The following is a 25,822-nucleotide window of genomic DNA, read 5'->3' as shown; positions in this document are numbered from 1 at the left end:
TTTTCCTGGTATATATTCACGTCGTATCTGCTAACGTATGGATGCATTGTCAATTTTTCATTGCATAATGTGCTGATGCATCACCACTTGTGTGCATGCCCTGATGCGGGCCAATGATCAGGTGCTAGTGTCTACTCTTACCCTGACCATGATAGACTAACAACTATTGAGCAGGCTGACCATCATGTATTTTGCCAACCATATGACATTCTAATTAGTCTATTTAAAACTGACATTCAGAAGACAGATCATAACTCATGAGGGCTAATAACGGTTGATTTGCCATTCTTATATTTCCTAGGGGAGAAATCAACACCTGTGGTATGAAAAATGCATACTGTGGACTATCTCCGGTGTTTGTTTTCTGTTTTGAAAGATGCTGATCTGCCGCAGATGCTGATGTACATTGTAATACTTGAAATACTGTACACTCGACTAGAGGTAAAAGTGCTGATGCTGCTCAACTATGCATGAGGTGGCTGGTGCCTACTTGGGAATGCATCAGAACTCCTGGCACAGCTTCAATCAGTAAATAAACATAAAACAGCTTTTTCATTTTTAGATACAATTTTATCAAAACCAGCTTATATTCTTTCATGGTGGCGGAGGGAGGGGGTGAATACAAAACAGTGCTTGTATCTTAAATTTGAAGGCAGAGGAAATTGAATGCAATGCTAATTCCATTAGCTGGTTTTTGATTAGGGACATGGTTGCTTTTGAAAATGGGCGAGATTTTCTGCGTGCTTCCAGTGGCTCTCTTGGGTTCCTTTGATTAGAGAAGACTGAGACTGTAAGTGTCACACTGCTGTGACTTGTCTCACAGAGAAGTGGTAGGTGCACATGGGCGGGGATGGGGGGTACCAAATAATACTGTATCACACTGTATCAGCTGTCTCTGATGGATAGGACAGAGTTGGTTAGAGCTCTGTGTAAAAGAGATGGTTCTGATTGAGGATATGATTGGAGGACATAATGGTAACATGAACACTTTACACATTAGCACAATAAGCATGCTAACTTAAATTTCTGACTTAGACATGACTAATATTCACTCCTCAAATTCCACAGATCAAGAATAGTGGAGAGTTTTTATTTAGAAACTACTTGGATGCCTCTATCTCCTATGAGAACCACAGACAGAGCTTTATATAAACTTTAATAAATTTTATCATTTTACTTTCATCATGTATTTCATTGTTTTGTAGCAATGAGTAAAGTAGCATCTCTTTTGAATAATCTATCTAAATTATGTGTGCCTCCATATTGCTGATAGCAGTTACGTTCTCTTCTCTATTTTGTCTGGAGACTGTTCTGGCAGTCTCTAGAGGGTTGGCTCTGCTTGGATTCCCCTCCACGGTCTAGTGAAACAGAGGGATACCCTCATGAGGCTGGGGACGGTGCAGCTACTTCTGCATACAGCTGATTTTAAAGGCTCCCCTGCTCTTGTCACTCTCCTCTTTGGAAAGCATCTTCCTCCAGTCTGACAGGTTTCTCTAATATTGCATCTTAGAAGAATGGCTTTAGCAGAGGGTTTTTTTTGTTTGTTTGTTTGTTTGTTTGTTTTGTCTTTTTTCCTCCCAGAAAGCCTGTGAGATCTTGATGCAAAATCTTCCATAGCCTACCCAGAAACATTAAATTGGATATCTATAGCTCTTCCTGTAACAAAAAGTGAAGTTTCTTTCACTGGCCCATGTACCCCACTGGATGACAACCACTAGACTTTGTGCTATACATAACTCTTTGTTTTCAAGGCTTCTACTTCCAATAAAATCATTTAGACAACAATAAAATACTAAAATAGTATACACCTGGAAGACACCTTAAATATCAGCATGTTTTTGACTTTAAGCCTATTGGGAGAAGTAATTTAGTTTCATTAACTAAAGTGACTGTCCTTGCCATTCTGGCAGATCAACAGTGACTTGGGAACATAAAGAGGAACAGTTTTTTTTTTTAAATAGGCTCCATGCCTAGTGTGGAACCCAGTGCAGGGCTTAAACTCACAACCCTGAGATCAAGACCTGAGCTGAGACCAAGAGTCAGACTCGCAACCAAATGAGGCACTCTGATGCCCTGAAAGCATAGGTTTTTAAATAAAATAATATAAAAATTGTGAAAATCCTATAAACACTTGGATACATAACTGTAATTCTGAAATATTGTTACTAAAACTGAGACTGGGTGTAAGATTTTCATCAAACTTAGAAGATTTAAGATAGGCATGGATTTGTATCAGGGGGCAGGATTCTTAAATTTGGAATCTATGGTTCTAGGGCATAGCTTCTAATTGAACAAGGGATGGGAGGCTTATCAGGATTTCTGGAGTTCCTAGGCTGGTTTTCTCTCTGAAATCAGTTTAAAACCATCCGAGGTAGTTGGCCATGCTGCCCAGCAGCTGACCAAGTAGCAACTGCAACAGCTGGATCAATACAGCTACTGTTGTGACACAGAGGACGGCCAAGACCCATGAAATGTCTAAAAAAGTAGAGGTCTGTTTTTTTTTTTTTTTTAAGATGAAGCCTAATAATTGTTTCTATGATATCTAAGATTTTCAGATATATCTGCTTGCAATATCACAAAGGAACTGGAACAGACATCGGGCTAGAGACCAAAGCTGTTAGCACTCATTATGTTATATGATTTATGACATACAGGATAATGCATTTGAATATAAGAAACATTAAAATACAGAGGAAAGTTGAGAATAAACAGGACAATAGAATCTTCAACACCATTTACTCTTGACCTATTCTTTCATTCAACAAATATCTACCGAACCCCTAATCTGAGCCAGGCACTTAGGTTGGCACTGAGAACACAGCTAAGAAAGAAAGAAAGAAAAAAAAAAACCCTGTCCTCTTGGAGCTTACCTTCAGTGTTTTTATTTCATACACTAATTCTATAGTTTCTTTAGTTCAAATAAATGGTGTCTCATCCAAAATGCTAATAGCAGGTAACATTTCATGAATGTTCATATAGGCCGGGCGCTGTTCTAGGTACTATACATACATTGTTGGTACATTTAATCCTCACGGCAACCCTGCAAGGCAGAAACTATTTTACAGTTGAGAAAATGAAGACCCAGCGCGTGGAATTCACTTGCTTAAAGTTCCACAGTTAGGAAGTAGCGGCACTTGAAAGGGTTTAAAGCCACAGTCTGGTCACAGAATGAGCCTGCATCCTTAACCCCTCCACCCTACTGCCTTTCACGATAACAAACAGTCTGCAATGTTATTAGTAGGTATTCCTGATTATTTTGTTTCTATTGATTTAAGTATTAAACACATTGGTACTTTGTTTTTAAAGAATAACTTTCTGTTTATAAACTGCATGTATCACCAGTAACAAATCCTACATATGCCAGAAATATATGCAGGCCATGAGAGTACTTAAAAATAAACACAAAAATCACAGTTCTCCAATCTGATTCTGAATTTGGCATTTATAAATAATTACACTGAAAGTGTTCTCTTACCTCTATGTCAGCTTTTACAGTATCTATAGAATTAAATGCCATTTATTTTGCCATGTGTGCAGAATCCTGAGGCCAAGCAAAGGGACCATTGGGATTGTTGGTCCAAACCCTTCATTTCAGAGATGAGAAACTGAGATCGAGAGAGGTGTTCTAAGGTCACACTTGAGATCTTTGTCTCACTTAGAGACTTCCCACTTGTTCTTTAAACAAGTCTGAGAATTAATGGACCAAGATACAGTTTGTATAGAAAGCTGAAGATAAGATAGCTATGAAATTCTCTCTCTGGTAATTTCCAGAATGTTTAATATGAATATGGTGACTTAGGGAAGTCAACGCCAACATTTCCTACCTGACTTTTGGGACAGTTTAATGAAGGATTTAAGTTTTCTTCAGAACAGAGAACGTTCACATTCAGATATGACGTAGATGAGGCCTGAGCAAGGGAAAGTGGCAGCACAGTATTAACCATTAAACTTGGTGTCAAACAGAACTATACTTGAATCTTGATTTTGTCTCTTAGTAACCTGGAAATCTTGGGCAATTTTTTTCCTGAGCCTTAGTTTTCCCATCTGTAAAGTGGAGAGATGAAGGTCTATTACTTAGGTTGTTGTATAAATTAAATAGGACAATGCATTTTAAGTACTCAAACAATAAAAACACCCCAAATTGAGTTTCAGTAGCTTCTGTGGTTAAAAAAGTGAAATAATTAGCTCACAAAAAAGTGGACATCACTTTGATACCACACACTGCACTTCCAGGCTTGTCTGTACCATTGGTTCTTCCTGTCCTGAATCTTTCAAATTTTAGTAAAAGTTTCCCTGAGCAGCTTACTAGAACTTTCTTCTAGACTATGGCAAAAAAAGACAGATAAAATCTTTGATAATGCAAAGTCTTTTTAAGCTTAAAAAAATATTTCATTGTCTGGCTTAAAATAACATTTTTTAGCATCATGTGCACTCTTCTTCTCCTTGCATTTTACGTTCGAGGCATGCCAAGCCATCTGTTGTTCCCTGAAAATGCCATGCTGTTCCATACTTTACACGCCATTTCCTTTGTCTCAAATGGCCCTTTTCTTCTTGTTCATTTGCCAAACTCTTGCCTGTCCTCTTGTACTAACGAAGCCCCTAAGAGGCAGGACTCATGCCTTTCTGGCACAGTGCCTGGAACACAGAGCTTATGAGGACCATGCAAATGTTTGTCCCAGGAATGAATGAGGAAGATGGTCAAGCAGGACAATACCATTTTTGTTTTAATTAGATTTCATAATAATGTAAGGGAGATTGTGCAGTTGTAAAATGGTTCTCTACAAAAGAAAGAAACACAGACTCAGAAAATCCAATGGCTGATGGAATTATTGTTCAACTGTGAATTATATTTTCATGAAGGGTCAAATTTGAAGGACAATCCTTATTTGCATATGTTTTGATGATTATACCTCTAATATATTGTGTGTCAAAAAATTTTAAATCTAGAGTTATTTTTAATGTGACAGATCTAATCAGATCTAGACAGATCTAATACTAGCCAAACATCTTAACCATCAGTAAAGTACATTACATGGCACTTAGTTGGCACTATTAATATAGTTTCCAAAATAATACTACATGGTATTCAGTGGAAGATATATATTCAAAATCTATCTTAAAATATTTATATCAGAATTTCACAAGTCATAAAAATTACCTATGGTTACAATGATGAGACTGGAAATTGCTAATTTTTCCTATCTTTTTGTCTCCAGTAAGGTTCCCTGACACTAGAATTTATTACTCAGCACATTAGTACCTCTAGTATGAATTTTCTCTTAGAGCTAAAAAAATAAAACTGGGGCACCTGGGTGGCTCGGTCGGTTAAGAGTCTGACTTTTGGCTCAGGTCATGATCTCAATGTCAGGAGATGGAGCCCCAGGTTGGGCTCCACGCTCAGCACAGAATCTGCTTGAGATTCTTTCCCTCTCCCTCTCCTTCTGCCCCTCCCCCACGTTCACTTTTTCTCTCTACAATAAACAAATAAACAAAATCTTAAAGAAAAATAACTAAAACTATTCTTAAAATGATCATCTGAAACCAGAAATAAGAATAATTTTTCAGGGGTCCTAGGTGGCTCAGTTGGTTAAGCGGCTGCCTTCAGCTCAGGTCATGATCCCAGGATCTGGGGATCGAGCCCCACCACGGGCTCCCTGCTCAGTGGGGAGTCTGTTTCTCCCTCTGTCCCTGCCCCTGCTTGTGCTCGCTCTCTCTCTCTCTCTCAAAGAAATGAAAAATAAAATTAAAAAAATAATAATTTTTCATTATCCATTTGTCAATAGGAAATGGTTAGTTTGTGAATTAAAAAAAAAAAAAAAGCAAATTGGAAAATGACAAAAAATGCCAAATTATCAAAACCCAAACTCCTTTTCAAAGTTTAACTCATATCTTATCTCCTTTCTGAGGTTCTCCCTACCATTTGATCATTCCTTCCTAAATGACTACATACCACATCATGCCTTTTGGTCTGATTATTTCACATATGTATGTTTTCACTCTCCTAGAGGACGATGAGCTCCTCCTCAAGGAGAAGAGATTATCTTATAAAGATTCCTTCTTAACCCCACTGTGCTGTAAACACAGTAAATACATAATAAATATTTGGTGGTTCCTATTTGTTAACAAACGCCAAATGGGGAATTGCAATCACAATAACTGAGATTGTTTTGTACTACTATTATTTGTCATTAAGGAAAGCCCCCAAGGCAAGAATGTGTTCAAGGAGGAACAGAGCAGATAGTCTTGTGAGGGGAGTCAAGAAAGAAGCATAGCATCAGGGACTAATTCATCATTTGAAAAATAGATTGTCTCCTGTTCCCTAGGCAGTCTACTGCTGAGCATAGATGAGCTACAGTAACCAGATTGGTTCATTAAAATATGGTCCCTTTGGTTCACCATGACTCATCTTTATGATGAAGCTGTGACTCTGAGAACTGAATGTGCTAATTTTGCTACTCTCATGACACACAAAAGAATAACATAAAACTTAATTTTTAATGACTTCATACTCAATTTACTGCCATTGTATAGCTCAACCTCTGTATGGACCCAACATGTAATAAAATTTGGTAATACAAAGAACTGTCATAGCAGTCACTTTGAGCAATGGCCTACTCTAACTGCTTGGTATTGAAAGTTTGTAGATCTGCCTCAAGGACATGCTCTAGATAACTCCCCATCCTTTAGTATCTCCCATTTCATTGCCCTATTCCACTAAACATCACTGCCATGTTAACATGATTATTGTTTGTTTTTCACATCTATATCCCCAGAACAAGTGCCTGATACATAAACTGATACATAAAATGTTGAATTAATAAATAAAAATCATTTGCCAGATCAGTTCTAGACCTGAAAGTCTAAACCAAGGACTTGAACTTCAGTTTTATCTGAGACCAGATGAAAAGTAACAGGGGCAGTGAGAATTAATGGATCACCATTTGCTTTAGCGATGAATTAGACAGACTGTATGGTTGCCAGAGGCTTAGTATTCTGAGGAAATTTTCCATTGTGATATTACTGCCTAGGGGCACCTAGGGGGCACCTTGTTGGAACTGCCTTTTAAAATTTTTGAGAGGCTTCGACCTCTGAGGAGGAGCAAGTGTCTGTGTGTGTGTGTGTGTGTGTGTGTGTATGAGGGATGGGGGGAAGAGGCAGAGGTGGGTGGAATTGAGGGATACCCAGTAGATTTCACAAGGAGCCTGGTTTCAAAGTCAGTGTAGAGCTGAAATTTGAGTCCCCGGAGGAGTCACATTAATGGTATATATCACCATTTCGTTTAGTTCAAATATTGTGCATTTTATTGAATACATTCATATAATATCTATATTATAAGATCTAGTATTAGAGATTTAAAAGGAGAAAGATTTATACGATCTGAAGAGAAACCAGAGTATTAGTATTAGAGATTTAAATACGACATCTTGTAAGAATAGTTGAAAAATCCATTAAGTTTCATTAGAAAACCTAGCTTCTGACACAACTCTGGACTAAGAAGTTGTTTGGAAGAAAAATAAATTAATTAAAAATATTCATTAAGAAAAGAACCAGCACTACCACAAGCTACCTGCAGAACCACAAAACAACAACAACAAAACAACAAAGCAATTGAACAATGAGCCAAAGGTCTGAATATTAAAACTCATAGGCAGGGACAGATCCAAATTTCTGTAGAGCCTGAGCATCTACCATTTAGTGGAACTTCTTTAGAAACCAAACGAAACAATATTACAAAGGCACAGTTATGTATGGAGGACTGGAAGGGGCCGGGAAGTTGAAGCTACACCCATTTCATGACGTAGTAGCTTCTGCATATTGCCATGGTCAGTCTGCTCATGCAGGACTGACGGTGTTTATAGAATAGCTTTGCAGGTAAATTCAAGTCAGAAAAAATAAGATACATGGAAAAAGAAATGTGGGAAGAATAGGGAAAGAGGCATTGTAGCAGCAATGATGCCATGGTAATTAAGCACTGAAGCAGGAACAATACACAATAGTAATACTGACAGCAGAAGAAAGTCTATTTTGAGGGGAGATAGGAAAAAGGAGCTTTGCTTTGTGGGAGACAAAGAGCTATTTAAATCTGAGAATCCAGTCTAGGGTCATCACTCTGTCATACTAAAGGCTTATCAACCATAGGACAGCTATTTTATTGCTAGAAAATTGCTAGACAATTGCAAAGAACTCACCCTGAGGACACAAGAGCCAAGGCCTAGGAACATTTTTCCACCTTCCAGTCTCTACTTCCCACTTCACCTCACATTCCTCTCTGCTCTTTCTCCAGTCCTGCCACTTCCACACCATTTTTTTTTTTTTTTTAAGATTTTAGTTATTCATTTGACAGAGAGAGACACAGCGAGAGAGGGAACACAAGCAGGGGGAGTGGGAGAGGGAGAAGCGGCTTCCCGCCAAGTGGGGAGCCCGATGCGGGGCTCGATCCCAGGACCCTGGGATCATGACCTGAGCCGAAGGCAGACGCTCAACGACTGAGCCACCCAGGTGCCCCCACACCAATGTTTCCATACAGATTCTATCTATGAAATAGCGCATTCTTTTGGGTGAAAATTACATAACGAAAGTGATTACATAGATAAAGTCCATCCAAATGCAGGGATTGTACACTTTCAAATGCAAAGATTTTCAAATTTGTCATACATAATGTAAGCCATTAGTCGAGTGGCCTGAGTGAGAAATGACTGGAAAGTCAAACATTCAGACTAGTTTGGAGACAGCTGTGCCTTTTTCTTCTGATGAAGAAGAAAGGCTTTGGAGCCATTCTTTCCCTAGCCCACTGGGTGGTGAATTGCCTAGATCATGAGCTTGTTGTGGTAGAAACCAGTCTTGTTCATTTTTACTTTTAATCTCAGGTCTCTCATTCAGTGTGGCATTAATGGGTGCTCAATAAAGTGTAAGAAATGAACGTTTCCTGTGAACACATTAAATGCCCGGAGAGAAGAAAAAACTACATTCAGCACGAGATGCTCAATGTCCACCATATTAGAGATTCTAAAATTACAGAGAGTGCTTTGAAGGGTGCTGACCACTCAAATGACATAACAACCTTGAAGAAGAAAAAAGAATGTGAGAAGGATGCTTCAGGCCCTGCGTCCTTACTGATTTGGGTACAAGTTAGCTAATAATGATCCCAGTGTCTGTCAGATAACATTTGACACCAATTTAGTAAGAAAGGCAAATAGCCCCAAAGTAAACTTATTTAACAGACATTTATGAGGAAAAACAAGTTTAAGAGTGTAAGCAGTATCCATTCAACCCCATGTCCACTGCCACTTCATCTGTGACTGGCCATGTTTATATTGACCTATAGTCATAAAAAAACAAATGAACAGAAACCCTTAAAATCAGGTGCTGTGTCTGTTATTTATGGAGGAAAGTAATTTGATAATACACACCAGGGAAGAAATCTTTTAACATGCTTTAAAGGCTTCACATTTCAGCTATCTGACAAAATTTAACCACAAAATGCAGTTTCATTAACCAAAGCCACCTTAACTTTTACTGTAGTTGAGATTTACAACTTTAGTAAATTTTAACTTTTCAACTGGAGCAAATAACTTTTTATTCCAATCCATTATCTTTGTTGGCTTTAGAATTAAAATAGCTCCACCCTAAGTGTACAAACCTACACAAGTAACTTTGCTACAACCCACAAAATAGGCATGGTATGAGCTCCCCCTACTGGTACAATGCTATTCCCACTTCATGAATCCAGTTAAGGGACCATGCCTGTGAGTTCCAGGGTAAAACAGAATTGCAATCAAATGTTCAAGTTTTAAAAAACCAAGTAACAACCCCAAACAAAACAAAACAGAAAAACAACTATACTCATTCTAAAATAATCCCTGTGAAAGAAATATGCAAAGGACATCTTTACAAACACTTGACAGCACCTTTTAAGTCCCCACCCAAGACTGGACAGGGGAAGGAGGGTGAATTAAATCACTGTTACTCTCAGGATGTTCTGGTGTCCTCATTTGCTTTTGGAAACATCAACAAGTGGAGGTGGGTTTGTTTTGAAGATTTTATTTATTTTTATTTGACACAGAGAGAGAGGGCGAGAGAGCACAACCAGGGGGAGCACCAGGAGGAGAGGGAGAAGCAGGCTCCCTGTGAGCAGGTAGCCTGATGTGGGACTCAATCCCAGGATCATGACTTGAACTGAAAGCAGAGGCTTCACCACCTGAGCCACCCAGGCTCCCCTAACCAGCAGAGTTTAATTATAGTGGTGTTTATATATCCCTCTAACAGCACATGTAAAATTTTTCCCTCTAACAGCACACGTGAGAGGCTACAGGCTTTAGAGAAAAATAGGGTAGCACCATGGAGGCTCAACAAAGTCTATCTAAGGGCCTTGGGGCTTTTTTTGCATTTGAAAGTGATTTCTAATATATAGCTGTGTGAACCGGGAAACTAAAGGTGGAAGTCATAAGTTTTATATTTCAAGCCACTCAAATTAGTTGTCTCCAGAGGAAAAAAATTCAATGTGAGAGTCATAGCAAATATAGGTAAAAGTGCTATTGTGGAGACATTCGCACTGACAAAGCAGAAGAACTGCTACAAAGGTGTTGCTAGTGATAAGCTGTTACAGAAAAAATATAATGAAAGAAATGGAACTCCCACTCCTTGAGTCAGCAGAAGGGAACTGTTTCATGATATTTGCTATATTCGTAAGGCTGCAATTTGATTATATTGGATTCTGTTATCACAATCTGTTACATATCCTACATAGAATATAAATACATAAAGCCATTTAAAGGCCAAATTAGAGAGCTGTCTATTTTTATATTTTACCTTTTACTGCCATACCAGTCGTGATGCTTAAGTGGTATAAATTAAAAACGGTAAATGAAAAACAAAAACATTAATATATGAAGGCTTTATTGAAAAGCCACTGGTTGAAATCCCAAAAGTACATCAATTTGCTTCCCTCTTGAAGTCTGAGAAGATTGCCTTAATGAGCATAATAGGCCCAATGCATGGGCTTATTTTTCATTATTTATTTTTATTTTATTTTCTTAGTGATACTTTTTACGAAACATTTTCATGTCCTAAAAGTAAAGCTCCGTATTCATTCATGCTGAATGTGAATAGAGAATTTGAGGATTACAAAATGAGGCAATGGGATTATCTGTTTTCCTTCGCCTTTCCAGATCCTTCTTTACATCGACATATAACATTTTTGCTCATGCCAATGTCACTGTGGAAAGGAGTGGAAAGTAACTGGAGTAGATGTGGGACATTAGTACATCTGTCATCTTCTTACCATCTTTGTTGCCCCTTCCCTGGCCAGGTCAAAGTCATCTTTACTTGTCCTACCACAATAATCCTTTTCACTGGTTTCTTTGCTTCCTCTCTTATTTCATCTACAACACGTTCTCTACTCAGCTGAGAGTAGTCTTTTAAAAAATATAAGCCAGATTATACTACTCCCCTTCTAAGTCTTCGCCTGACACTCTGAGTAAAATCCAATTCCTTATCACTTCTCCACTCTCTGCTTCTACCATCTTCCTGCTCAATCACCTTTAGAATTAAGCTTCATGTTAACAAGGACTTTTTCTGTATCTCAAGCATCTATAAAGCACAGCTGGTACAAAGGGAAGAAAGAGACATAAAGTAAGCAAATAAATAGATAAGAACGTTTCATCGAGTGATCATTCCTTTTAATAAAGTAAAACAAGGGGATGTAATACAAAGTGACTGGATTTTGTGGGAAGAGAGAGATTTGCACTGAACTCCTGAATTATAGAAAAGACAGGTGCTCTAAGATTCAGAGGCAGGGCATTTGGAGCAAAGAAAGAGCGAATGTCAATGCTCTAAGGGAGATCTTAGTGCAATCCAGAAACAGAAAGAAACTAAGTGTAGTTTGAGCACAGTGATTGAGCAGGAAAATGGTAGAAGCAGAGAGTGGAGAAGTGATAAGGAATTGGATTTTACCCATAGTGTCAGGGGAAGCCTTTGAAGGGGAGTAATATAATCTGGCTTATATTTTTTCAAAAGACTACTCTCTGCTGTGTGAACACACACATGCATAGGGAACTAATAAGCCAACGTCACAGCACACGAAACAGACAGATGTTCCTCTGACTAGTGCAAAATTCCTACTTAATAGCAACACTTTCCTTTCAGTCAAATTAATAAATGTTTAATATATTTCCACATAAAAGACGGCAATTTTTAAATTTAAATCCCTGACTTTAAAATATGTGGCAGACTGCACATGAAACAATGGACAAATGGGAAAAATTGGACCTCCAGGGGCTTGAGTTTAAACCCTGGCTGGGCCACTAACTACACGGTCCTTGACAAGTAACTCAATCTTTGTGTCTTTTATTTTCTTCATCAGAAAAATAGAGACAATATGTCTTTCTTGAAGAGTTATAGCAGGTATTTACTGTATGGCTATAAAATACCTGACACATAGTAGGCACTCATTATAAGTTACTTAATAAAAGTATGAATTAGTCTTTGGAGTGTTACACCAAGCTTATCAATTACTCAACTAATGTTAGTGGTTCATGTAATTATATATACATACATATTTGTAAATTAGCAGTGATGTGTCTTTACCAGTGTTTCTGTAATTACTCAGTTTGAAAGCAACATACCTAAAAGTAATGCTCTACTTGAAGCACTTTCTCATCTATTCCTTATCATTCCCAGTAAGCTCAGGGAGTAGTATGCAACTATTGCATTTTTCTCCTGCTTGGCCTTGTCCCAGACATACAAAAATTATAAACTTTGTCAAAAGAAAAGCTCCCTCAGCATTATCAGTAAATACTGTGTGCTAGAAATGTCAGTAATAATACTTTTTAATTCTCAGATATTTAGAGCTAAAAACTACTTAGAAAAAGTTAGAAAAATATCTCTGAATTCAGAAAAAAATAAGTCTTTGTTGAACCAAATACATCATTAAATACAACGGAGTCCCTTTCATAAATTCATTCAGCCAATGATTTGGAGGTCAAAGTATGCATCATAAATTGTGAATTCCTCTGATTTTTTTTAAAGATTTTTTATTTACTTGAGAGAGAGAGAGATAGAGGGACAGCATGAGCAGGGGGAGGGGCACAGGGAGAGGGATAAGCAGACTCCGTGCTGAGCAGGGACTCCAACCCAGGCTCCATGCCAGGACCCCAAGATCAATGAGCTGAGTTTAAGTCAGATGCTTAACCCACTGAGCCACCCAGGCACCCCTCCTTTGATTTTTAATATCTTTTTTGTTACTTATTTATTTAGAGTGTGCGCGTGCATGAGTGGGGGTTGGGGGAGGAGCAGAGGGAGAGGGATAGAATCTAAAACAGACACCAACCTTAGCACGGACCCTATGCGGGGCTGGATCCCACAACCCTGAGATCATAACCTGACCTGAGGCGAAATAGAGTTGGATGCTTAACTGACTGAGCCACCTGGGCTCCCCTGATTTTTAATATTTTTGTTTAAGAAAAATGTTTCATGGTCAGGTGTTCTTGAAAAACACTGTTTAAACAAAGTGTAACATGCTTCTTACTGGAAGATTTTTCAGTCTTTCGCATGTGACTAAGGTAAGCAATGGCTTCAGTTTTAGCAGAACTGAGGAGTTTGTTGAATTTTCTGTGCTAAAACTGGAAAAGTCTTGGGCAAACGGAAACAAGTTGGTTATCCTACATGTCACTCTTCAATAGGGGTGAAAATATACTACATTTCCCAATCTCACTTACCTGGATACCCTCTGGTATAATAGCATCCTGAAGCATTCAAGTTCCACAGAACACATTTTCAAAAGTGCCAGGGGAGGGGAAGGTTGTCAGTTCTCCTACTCGGCAGTATTAAACATTGATTTCAATCTTTGTCTTGTCTGGAAAGAATGAAACCAATTTTTTCCTAATGAAATATGTTCTGGCAGCATTAAATGCTATTTTAGAGGGTGGGGAAAATGTGTGTGTGTTAGAGTTAAGAAGAAAACCTACAGCTGGGACACATTTTTCTTGGTTTTCTTAAAAAAATGTGTTAGGGGTATAAAAACAATTGAGAGGGGAAGTGCATTAAATGAGTAAATATTATATGGACTAATAATGGAAAGAAATGTTAAGAGTTGGAACATACAAAAAACAATAACAGTCTACCCAAGCCCAAAACTACTGAAAATTCCACCTGCATTGTTTCTTGCTTGGACACTAAAACTCTATTTCTACAAAATATTAAACATCACTGCTTTCTCCTTTCTTCTTCTGACTTTTTGCATTGAAACATCCTTTTCTCTCTCATCAGATTGCTCTCCTATCTTGTTTCTCCAAACTCTCCTTTTTATCTCCCGCAAATACCTTCTTTTATATCTGAGCACAGCATTACCACATTGCTCCAATTTCATTTATGGGGGGAAATAGATGGGATAGAAAAGGATGGGGTGAGAGCTGTGACTCAGAGTTGGTAAAAGAAATAGAATCACTCTCTCCTCATTTCTTAAGGAATGATATCTCTTCTGGCATTTCCAGTGCCTTATCTAAGTAAGTTGAGGGGCATACTTAGCAGTTACTGGGAAGGAGGAAGGTGGACTCCGTATTCACATATGCATCAATTAATTGCAACTGTAGGAGTTGATATCATTGCCCTGTCATTCATTTATCCGTCCATTATTTTATCCGATATTTATCAAGCACCTACTATATGCCAAGCACAGTCCTATGAAATTGTGCTGGCTGCATCTTTACTTTATACTCGAAAATCATTGCTCTAGAATCCCCATGGCATCACATGCAGGCTCCATCTTCCTCTTCCCTAGATTGTTGCATATTTCTTAACAGCTGAAGTTCACAGAGTTCTGCTTCCTTATGTCATTAGACCAAGAAAACTTCTAGATGGAAGGAACTAATATCCAGCGTTTTATTTTGCAAGTAATATTCTTTGATGCTAAAGTACATTTTATGTGGGGTAATCATTGTAAATTCCTTGAAAACTCAGAAAAGACAGGCTTTTTTCACTGGTTCAATGTCAAATAAATGAAGGCATCAAATGGATTTCCAATTGATTCTATTCTCTGGCCAAAGTCATTTGGTATTTTAATAAGTAATCTGGATGTGAAAGAAAGTATTCACATAAGGTAAAATTACCTCAATTATCTACAAACTAACTAACTAGAATCTTAAAATAACCTCAGTTTTTTTTGTCTGCACACTACTTTTAGGAGAATGAAGTAAATCACAAGGGAACAAGCTGATATACTAGTATCAGATCATGCTTTTCAAAAATAAAGAAAATGCAAATGAAAAAACCTTTCAGATTAAGCTTGCAGCCTATTTTTGCTAGACTCCTCTTTGATTATCTTGATTTTCTTTGGGTCTTGGATATATAAGAGGGTGCTTATTTTTGAAGCTGGTTTAGGTTTGTAAATATCATCTTGCATATTCTTGGTGGGATGGGTTATGCTCTAATTTTTTATGTTGTTTTTCAGTCCTCTTTCATGAAATAAAAAAAATAATTCTACAGTTTTTTAGTACACAAAGCCCTACAAATTCAACTTTTATTTCAGATTTCAGATAATTTAATCTGTAGCTTGTAAATGTGAATGGAGACATTTTGAAATTCAAGCACAGTTTTTTGCTGTTAGTGTCAGAGCCTTATTTCAGTTGAACAAATATTTAATGAGATCCTATTAAGCACCAGGTCTTTTGGTCTGTGTATAGGGGTATTAATAACAATTATCTCCAGGCAAATACACAAACAGATTATTTCAATGAATCAGGTTGATGATACAAAGTAGAATTGAGGAGAGGTATTTAGACCAATGAGGGGAGAGAAGGAAATCTTCCTGTAGAATATGATCCCTGATTTAGTCTTGGAAGATGAATAATATTTAAGCAAAATCATGGGAAGAGTTTCAGGAAGAAGGAAGAGCATTGGCAAAGCAAAAAGGCATGAAATCAACTGCATTGTATCCCAATGAACTACGGTCAATGAAAAGGTATGCTGGAGTGTCGAGTCTGAGGTGAAGAAGACTAATGATGAGGATGGAGAGGCAGGTCCTGGAGTAATTCTGGAGGTCTTTGTTTCTCCTACTGGAAGACTGACTTTAATCTTAAGGATGATGGACAGCCATTGTTGGGGTGTAAGCAGGACAATGATATGTTCAGGTAAGTGTTTTATATAAATCATTCTGACTCTGTGAGTAAGAAAAATTTTAGGATGACAAGACAAAGCAGGGAGACCTGTTAGGAGGCTTTTTTTCAACATTATAGACGAGGGATGACTAGGGACTGAAATAGGGGATTGGTGGATGGTCTAGAGATACAGATTTGGGAACTATCCACAATGGAAAATCCACAGTGTGTGCTGATTTATAGGATAAGATTGGCTTTATAACTCTGCCACATCCTATTTCAAAGCACAGCTTGGCATACGGGAGCTCTCTCTTAGTGAAAGACCAAGGGAGTTTCCTGCATCGATGTCTGAACATTGGACACTATGGACCTCAAAAGCAGTGAGAGTGTGAGCTTCCAGAGAATAACCATTTCATATCATCCCACCATTTAAGAAGCAGTATAATAACTCTACTACTAATTCCCTTCTTTTTCTAAACTGCCAGCTGTGTTTCTCTTTAATTATATTTTAAAATAACACCTACTTTCAAAGACAACCATATTCAAGCTGCTATTATGGTTGTCTTTTGAGTAACTGAATAAAGTCTTCAACATTGTACACTCTCCAACCCTTAAAATCTCAAAAAGCATCATGAAGCTGGAAGGGTTGAGGAAAGATAATGCTCTCTAGCTCAACATGTCTTTTCACCAAGTTTCCAACCAATACCCTTTAAATCAATGCATCAGAAATTCTACTTGCCAAAGGCCATGTTTTTCCGTTAGCGCTACGGTCTCTGGAGAGGACTGTCAGTGTAGCTGGAATGACTCTTGTCCTAATTTAGTGCTTACAAGATCATGAGAAATTTCTCAATTTTTCCAGGAACAAATATGTATAGAGCACATCAATTTTACATAGAAGCCATCATAAAGATGGGTTTCCTTTTTAACTGATTTCATAATAATGATCTTTCTGTTTGTGGCCTTTACCAAAAAAAAAAAAAAGTAATAACAGAACAGTCACTTATTCAGGCAAACTATGGGATTAAGGTATGAGAAAAGCATCTGGAAAATGAGAAAATGGGGGAAGAGATTAAGGTTATAAGAAATATTTAATTAGGAATCGATTCAGTTTAAATGATCCATCTGAAGAACAGGTTCTTGGAAGCATCAGACCTTATTTAAAATCCAGTTAGTTCTCTTTTTATTCTTCTCAAAGGAATCAGTAAGAATACAAAACTGTAAGATTTTTCAGAACGAGTTTACGAACTGACAGGTTCTGGAATAATTCTTTTGGTTTGACTCACTGAGCCAGGATGCTAACATTATTTAAACATTGTTTTCTATTTATTCCTGGATTTGTTTTTTTAATTCTAAAGCTATAACAACTATGTAATTTACCAGAGAAAATGAAATTGCTCTTTGTTAAGTACACATTGAAAATCATATGCTACAACATGTATTGTACATTTAGTACAGTAAAAAAAAAGCTATATTTTCATATCCAAATTTGAAACCAATTCAGTGCAATTTGGCATGCACTGCAGCATACAGAGAAACTCCTATGTATTGGTAACAAGTAAAATTTTCTGCTTGCTTAAAAATATCAAAACAGAAGAAGGACATCTTAAATAAAACCCCAAATAAAAAGTACCTTAAGAGGGGCGCCTGGGTGGCTCAGTTGGTCAAGCGACTGCCTTTGGCTCAGGTCATGATCCTGGAGTCCCGGGATCGAGTCCCGCATCGGGCTCCCTGCTCGGCAGGGAGTCTGCTTCTCCCTCTGACCCTCCCACCTCTCATGTGCTCTCTCTCTGTCTCTCATTCTCTCTCTCTCAAATAAATAAATAAACTCTTTAAAAAAAAAAAAAAGTACCTTAAGAGAAAAAAATGGATTAGACTATGGTAAAACCTAGAATATCTGTTCAATATAGGACTGCAGACAATGTCCCTCAGATGGGTAGCGGATTGATATATCTAAGATACACAAGCGATACTCTAGAGAATATAACACCAACTCCTGAAAATAAACAACCACCAGACAAAAGAAACTATCTCCTTACTTCAACACAGTGCATTCTCAACACAGATCTTGTGAAATCACCAGTCAGATCACAACATCCTCTTCTGCTCCGGACCCCCGATGGCTTCCAGTTCAGTCACAGGAAGAGCCAAGGCCTGCATGAAGGTCTACAGGGTCACCCCCACCTCTCTTTCTCATCTCCAAACACCATCTCCTTCACTCAGTCCAGCTACCATCCTCGGATCCCCCAGGTATGCTTTCGCATTTGCAGTTATCCTGGAATGCCCTCTCTTTGCTTATCTGCAAGGTTTGCTCCTTCATTTCCTCCTTATCTTTGTCCAAGCCTTCCTGATCATCCCAAACTAATTAATGGCCTCCCCCCACTCCTCGCCACACACGACCTTTCCTTATCCCACTTTTTTCTTCCCACAGAGAAGTCATTACCATATGACAATCTATATTTTCCCTTGCTTATTTGTTAACTGTTTGGGTCTCTTCACAAGAAATAAGCTCTACAAAATCAGAAATGTTGTCTGTCTTTTTTCCTTGTTTTAAATTTACAAGGATTATAAAGGCTGCCTTGCTGCAATGTTCACATTTTCCCCTTCTCAGCTACTAGGAGTATTGTATACAGGCAGTTCATAGCTGAATCTCTCCCTAGGTCTAGTGTGCAGTTAAAGAGAGCCACCTGGCTCAAGGTAGCACTCCCTTTCTGGGGTTGCCCACATCAGTGGTGATCAATGGTGGATGTGAAGGCCAGCCCCACTGCTCTGATTCAGCACGACTAAAAGGGGCCCTCCCATCTTGAGAGCTCCATTCCAGCCCTGCCAGGGCTTTTCTTTTTAACTGCACCAGTTCAGCTTCTCCTTCTGCTCAGTCTTAGTTTCCACCTTCCACAGACACTTATTGTGAGACTACTGCTCAGTATACTTCGAATGCACAAATTTCAACCTTAAGGTCTACTTCCTGGGAATCCCCGACAGGATCACAGATGAAGGAAACAAAAACAGAGAATCTAAATAAACCGCCCATGGTCACTTTGCTAGTAAGTGGTGGAGCCAGGATCAAACCTACAGACTCTAGCTACAGAGCTTGTGTTTTTAATCATTTCTTCCTGCTGCTACACACATAACCATACTTCCCCCTCCCACCACCAATAATTTAAAATATACTGAATTCCTTGGAGTGAATACTTAGGAATGGGATTAGGGATGGAGGATGAAGGGAAAAATTAACAGAAGAGAATAAATGGCAATCACTATGTGCCATGGACTGAGGAGTATGATTAACTTAGGTAATAGACAACAACAAAAACCCATAGGGGTTTGAGTACTGTGTTGAATAGACTAGATGATTTCAGTGGGAAATGAGAGTGGGAAGGGGGCAAGGCGATGGGATAATGAAATCTCATATGATTGTTGATAGGATTTATGATTTATATAAACCACAGAATATGGGGTCTGGTGTAGTTACAGCAAACAGCTACTGCAAGAGGTAGGGCAACCTTGTACCCTATCATTTCCTCCATTCTTGGAGTTCAAGGACTGATTTAGTTATCATATTCACTGTTGTTGGGTTTGCAGGTAAGCTGTTCATCCTTCATTGTCATCATTCACACATCCAAAGGCTATTGTTGTGGATAAATAAATTAATGCCATGATAGTGCTTTTTATAAACCATAGAGTGTTTTACAAATAGTTAAAAATGTGTATAGACATCCTTACAGATTTATCTAATCATGCTCTGACATCAAGTGGAACTCTAATAAAATCTTTCCACCTACATTATATATATATATAATATAATATATAATTATGTATATTATACTATTATATTATCCTATTGGGGGAAAAGTTATTTTTTATTTTTAAGATGGTAGTCATGTGTGAAAACAAAGTAGAGCCAAGTGGAAACAAAGGTTCCTTTCTCCTCCCTTTTCTCACTGTTTCCCCATTCTGTTTGCTTTTTGTATTCTTTTCAATTTCATTATCCATTACATGTTCCTCATTCATTCTATCTCTATTTCATTACTCCACTGCAATATTGCTTTTCTTTGAGGTAAAGAGAAAGTAAAATGGATTGCAACCCAGGAAAAGGGGGGATAAAATTTCAGTCGCAGTTCTGATGGCTATATGCCCATCTCCAGGCAAAAGAGCAGCTCTCAGGTATAGGAGAGCAAAAGCAAGGATAGTTTCCACTTTCTCCCCATGTGTATTGCCCTGGAAGAATCTCAGACTTTGCATACATGGTAGGATTTCTTTATCGAATCAGTACTTCAGCTGAAGCTGTTTACAAATGATGCCTGTCAGACTTTGGCTGTCATGGAGAAAATGCATGGTGAGGCATATTGTGCTCACTGGAACTTGACCCCATGACAGTAAGGTAGAGAAGGTACAAATCGAGGTTAGGAAAGGGAATGTGTACAGCAACATGGAAGAGAAGAATTACTGAGCCTTATATAAGAATATTTTATGGAATGAATATTCAGTTTCTTGTTATTTACAGTATATTTAACATTTTATTTCTGCTGGGGATTATTTTTCTTTTGATAATTAGAATCATAATTTTTCCCATTGTAGGCTGAGAAGAGAATTTACGTGTAATCTCCTTGAGAGTAAAACACTGTGTCATATTCATTGTTACAGCTGCAGAAACCTTGCCACAATACCTAGATTATATTAGGTTTGTTCAATTCAACCGAATTCCTGAATATCATCAAATTTAGATTAGAAACATAAGGATTTTTAAAAAATAATTTTCAAGTTCTCAAACTTCTTACAATACTGTTTGCCAGTTTTTAGCAAGCCCCACAATCAGAAATAGTAGCTTAGGGTCTAAAATTTGTTGCAATGTGAACATCTCTTGCTCTACCCAAAATGTATATAAAGTAAATGTCTTAATTATGGACATCTGAGTAATACCATATACAGTTAATTTGCACAGGGCAATTTTGCATTAAATAAAAATATATCATAAATGGTTTCACACAGTGAAGTTATCACAATTACCTGGATATTAAAAATCAGTCTTTATACTAATAATGGATGTAAAATTGATTTGTTACTATACATATCTGACAATCATCTATTAAATAATTCTTTTAAAACTATATAATTATATAAATTCTATAATAAGACCCAGGGCTTCCTTTAACCTCATGAAATGAAAATATACCCATGGTATCTATGCTGTATACCTTAGAGACATCTCATTTCTATAGACATTATCATACAACTGCCCATAAGACGTTATTAAAATTTAATTGTGGATTTTCCCAGACCCATAACAGGATAATACATTTGTAAATATTTTAATAGTTAAAATATAGTTTTCACTTTACTGGACTAATTTTTTGTTTTTAGGAATCTATCAAAAATCTAATCAATCCAGAAATATTTTTAAAAGAGAAAATGGAAAATATTCACAGCTTTGTCTTCCTAATATGACTAAAAGACTGAAAGAAAAGCAGGGGTTAAAAATTATCCTTTAACCACCCACACACCCCTGGATTTTGAGAAGGGGTTTCTTTAATACTTTTTTCTTACTGCAGTATTTGTTGCTTAAGGAAGTCTGTGGGTGGATAAGATGTTATTATCCCTCCTACACACACCCGTTTTCTTATTTACAACATTAAATCTCCATTTATATAAGTCCTTGAAACACCAACCCTTTTCTTTCAACTACGTTCTGAAATTCTTTGGAATTGGGTCCACACATTACCACACATTACCTTCCTATAGGACACATTCATAGTAAATTGTAGGTTATCCTGATTTTTTTCAAGGGTGAGTCTATCCAAAAAGGGTGTCTGAAGTGGATGCCTTTCCAACTTTTTTTCTGAAAACAGAATTCCAACTTCTTGTCAGAAAACAGCAAGTCTTATGCTCAAAACTAATAATACAAAACTATTCTTTGTATTAATGTGTTTCCTTAAATACTAGGAAGATACAGTCATTAACATAGGAAAAGCCAACCTTTAAGATTTGTATGCAGTATTTCTTATTACACTGCAGATTACCTTTGTAAGTGAACGCACATTTGTAGTTCATGCTGGAAACATAATAAACATGTTTTACCTAAATATAGTTAGCTCCTTGAGTTGTTTCATCTGAATAAATACATCGATAATTAAAAATTTTTTAAACTCCCTATAAAATACATATAATGTTATGAAACCTTTATATCCCTTTCTAATTGTAGTAAAAATGTTCCCTCAAATATAGTAAATGACAGATATGCCCTTGTGCAAATGGGTTAAACTTAAATTATTTTAAAGTGATCAGGTCTCATCTTCATTGCTAATATAAAATTTATTCATTTAAAAAATACAAGACAATTTTTAAAAAGCAAAAAATTTATGTATTTTAAAGTGATTTTGGATTTGGAGATTTAATGATATCATTTATAATAGCCACACATACAATGTGTTTTGCAAATAAATTTTTTAACTTCACTATTCAGATCAATTCTTTCCAGATGAGAATTATATTAACTTTTGTTAAAAGAAATTAGAAAAATAATCATTAACCACCCAAAGTGCTTGCAAAGATGCCCCAATTATTAACTAAATACACATTACTGAGAATATATCCTACAGAGGCCAGTTAGAACAATCACTAGCTAGGATTGATGTATTAACCAAACAATCACAGGTAATTTAATCACTTTTGGTTAATTCAAAGGAAACTATTTCTGGCTCTTCTGATACCTTGATAATAGGAACTGTCAGAATACAGAGGCAAGTCCATCTTCTATATAGCAGAGGTAGTGAGTCAAATATATTTTATGAACAATGCAATGGATATGTGAACTGGAATTCTGCAGGTTACTCTAAACTAGGTTTTTAGGTTATAGTTATTCAGCTTTTTTGGCACCTTGTAATAGAGTAAAAAATTAAAGAAAATTAAAATCATTACTATTTCAGAGCAAAGGAAGACAAAGACTAGAAAAAGAGTAATTTAGTTAAAAAAAAAACTTGTTTGGTCTCTAATTTAAAAAAATAGTTTATGCAGTAGGAGTAAATACTCATTATCACAACTTCCAGAACAACAACTATTTAAAAAGAGTACAATTCAGAATTAAATAGGTTATATGGTCTTTTCTTTTTCTAAAGCAATTATCTTTAAGAAGTTGCTTTGTTTTTTTTCCCCTGGAAGTTACTATAAAGTACCTATAATTGAAAGGAAGAGTAAAAAGCAAACAGGAGAAGAAAATAAGAAAAGGAAAGTGGTTTCCAACTTAAGTACAAAGTTCAAGTTATAAACATCATATCCTTGACATCAAAATTATTTCCTAAAAAATTACCTTATTTAGATCACTGGATAACATAATGAACCCCAAATTTCAATATGGAATGCAACAAGGGAGAGTGAAGTTGATTTCATTTTCACTTGCATGAGCTAATTACAATGAACAAAAGCTGGACACCAGTGTCTGAGACATAAACTATGTCTTCTTAAAAAATCAATTAAAATGAAGAAATGATATGTGATATGATAAGGGACTCAAATAGAAAAAGCATATCATGACATTTTAATAGAAAGCTCAATGACGATTTTCTGTGTTCTGTGGTCTAGCTTGTTTTGTTTTTGAAGATGCTAAAAAATTAACAAGACTTGTTGCATGAAAAGCGGCACAGCTGAAACTCAACACAGGATCTGCAAGATCAGGTAATCTATATATAAAGACTAAATGTATCTGGGAAATAAACAGGATTTTGCATAGGAACAACTCCCTTCCAAAAGCAACACTATTAAAATTGATTAATTCCTTAATATTCCAATGGTGAAATATCTACTTAAGCAACTTTTTCCTTTCTTTTTCTCTTTAAGATTTAATTTGTTCTTTTAAGCTCTTCTTTTCAAACAGCTGGAGAAGCTTTCTTAGGAATACTATATTAATCAGCCAGAGGGGTTGGCAGGAAAACAATTTCTTAGAAGTGAAAGACTGGGGCACCTGGGTGGCTCAGTTGGTTAAGCAATTGCCTTCGGCTCAGGTCATGATCCTGGAGTCCCTGGATCGAGTCCCGCCTCGGGCTCCCTGCTCGGCAGGGAGCCTGCTTCTGCCTCTGACCCTCCCCCCTCTCATGTGCTCTCTCTCTCTCTCATTCTCTCTGTCTCAAATAAATAAAATCTTAAAAAAAAAAAAAAAAAAGAAGTGAAAGACTGTCCTAACATCAAATGACTGTCCAATGTCATGTAACACTGAAATAAATTTTATGCTCTCAATGTACTAAATCTTGACTCCTTCAGTTTTAGTCTTTATGGGAAAAAATTGTGCTCCAATATTTTGCTGTAATTGTGTTCTCTACGTATTGTTTATTTAAACTAGTTAAGCCTTTCATTATATAAAGCACCTTGATAAGTCTTTGAAATATTGCCCAAACTAGATAAGGTGTGATAAGTCAGATCTTTCCTGAACCCAAAATCTTTTATTTATCTTTTATCAAATTCTGTATTTAAAAACTAAAATTTACTTTGAATCATACATTTGATCAGTTTATACAACTTAAGCAAGGCCTTAAGAATGTATGTTTTTGTTCATTCTCTTTTTATTTTCCTTGTTGAAATTTTATATAATTTTTTTTCTTGCTGTGTATAGGGGTGGAATTTTGTTGGGATTTCATTTGAAAAAGCATTTTAAGAAATTTACAATGAAGATTCAATTCATAAATAAAGTCTTATTTGGCAGGCAGTACATCGGATAAAATTTTAAAAGTTTCTCCCTCTCTTTTATCTTACATACTTCCTTAAACACATAATTTAATAATGAAAACATGTCTTACTTAGCAAAAATTAATTTAACCAAAGAAGTAAAGATACTATATTATTTTCATTGGCTTAAATTCTGTTTATCATTTTTACTTTCTTTTATGAAAAGAAAGTTTTCAGTTTCAAATTATTGATTTGATAATTAAGACCTGCTCACATGGTAGTTATGTGTATGTTAATATCAATACTTGGCAATTTAGGGCAATATTACATATTTTAAAATCTCATTATTTAAGTGATTTCTTCATGAATTCTTTCTGCCCTGCCAAATGATCTTGGAAGCTTCTGTTAGGAAGTTTTGACATGCAAATCTATCTCAAAGGTAAGTTGGGCACAAACAAATAAAGGAACAAGAAAGATTAGATGAAGTAAAGTTCTTAAGTAAGATTCATAAATATATTAAATAATTTGCATGGTATATACATTTGCTTCATAAGTAGAATGATACTTTTTCATTTGCCTCTTTCCTAAAATGCAAAATGTGAATTTGTCTCAGATATCTGTAATGGTAAATACATAAGCAAATATCCATAAATGATATCCACACGTAAGTCTTCAAATATATAAAAAGACAAATCTTACCTCCATCTCCAGATCCTGATCCTGCATCTGCAGGGGGAAGAGAAATAATTTGGTTTTGTTTGAAAAACATATTCAAAAACTATTTATGACTTTATTTAGTTCATGCTTACTCCCTTTATTAAGACAGAAATATAATGGAGAAAATTACTAATATTTAATCTGAAAGTGTATATTCACATCAGTTTAATTTGTGTAATATAACTTATCAAATAAATTTTCTATTATTTTCATTCTTAAACTTCATAAAAAATTATTATCTAGCTTTGATAGCTTATTGATCTAGCTTATTTTAATTATTACATTCTAAAATTGACTATGTAAAATCTGTCATATTTTTATTTTAACCAGGATGAATTTGGTGCCATTAACAAAAAAAAAAAAAA

At 36.4% G+C, this 25,822-nt stretch overlaps 1 protein-coding gene across 1 annotated transcript in view; it reads right to left on the bottom strand.

Annotated features, from left to right (window-relative positions):
* The window catches only part of TMEFF2 (transmembrane protein with EGF like and two follistatin like domains 2), a 226,238-nt gene that overhangs the window by 184,680 nt on the left and 15,736 nt on the right, over positions 1 to 25,822 (bottom strand). Inside the window, exon 4 of the mRNA XM_006727832.3 lies at positions 25,440 to 25,466. Coding sequence (XP_006727895.1) covers positions 25,440 to 25,466 — 27 coding nt within the window. The remainder of the gene's footprint in view (positions 1 to 25,439; positions 25,467 to 25,822) is intronic.

The sequence above is a fragment of the Leptonychotes weddellii genome, chromosome 3 (assembly GCF_054177405.1).
Source record: "Leptonychotes weddellii isolate Sample4059 chromosome 3, ASM5417740v2, whole genome shotgun sequence".
NCBI lineage: Eukaryota > Metazoa > Chordata > Mammalia > Carnivora > Phocidae > Leptonychotes > Leptonychotes weddellii.
The sequence above is the reverse complement of the archived record's forward strand: the minus strand, read 5'-3'. Positions and strand labels throughout refer to the sequence as shown.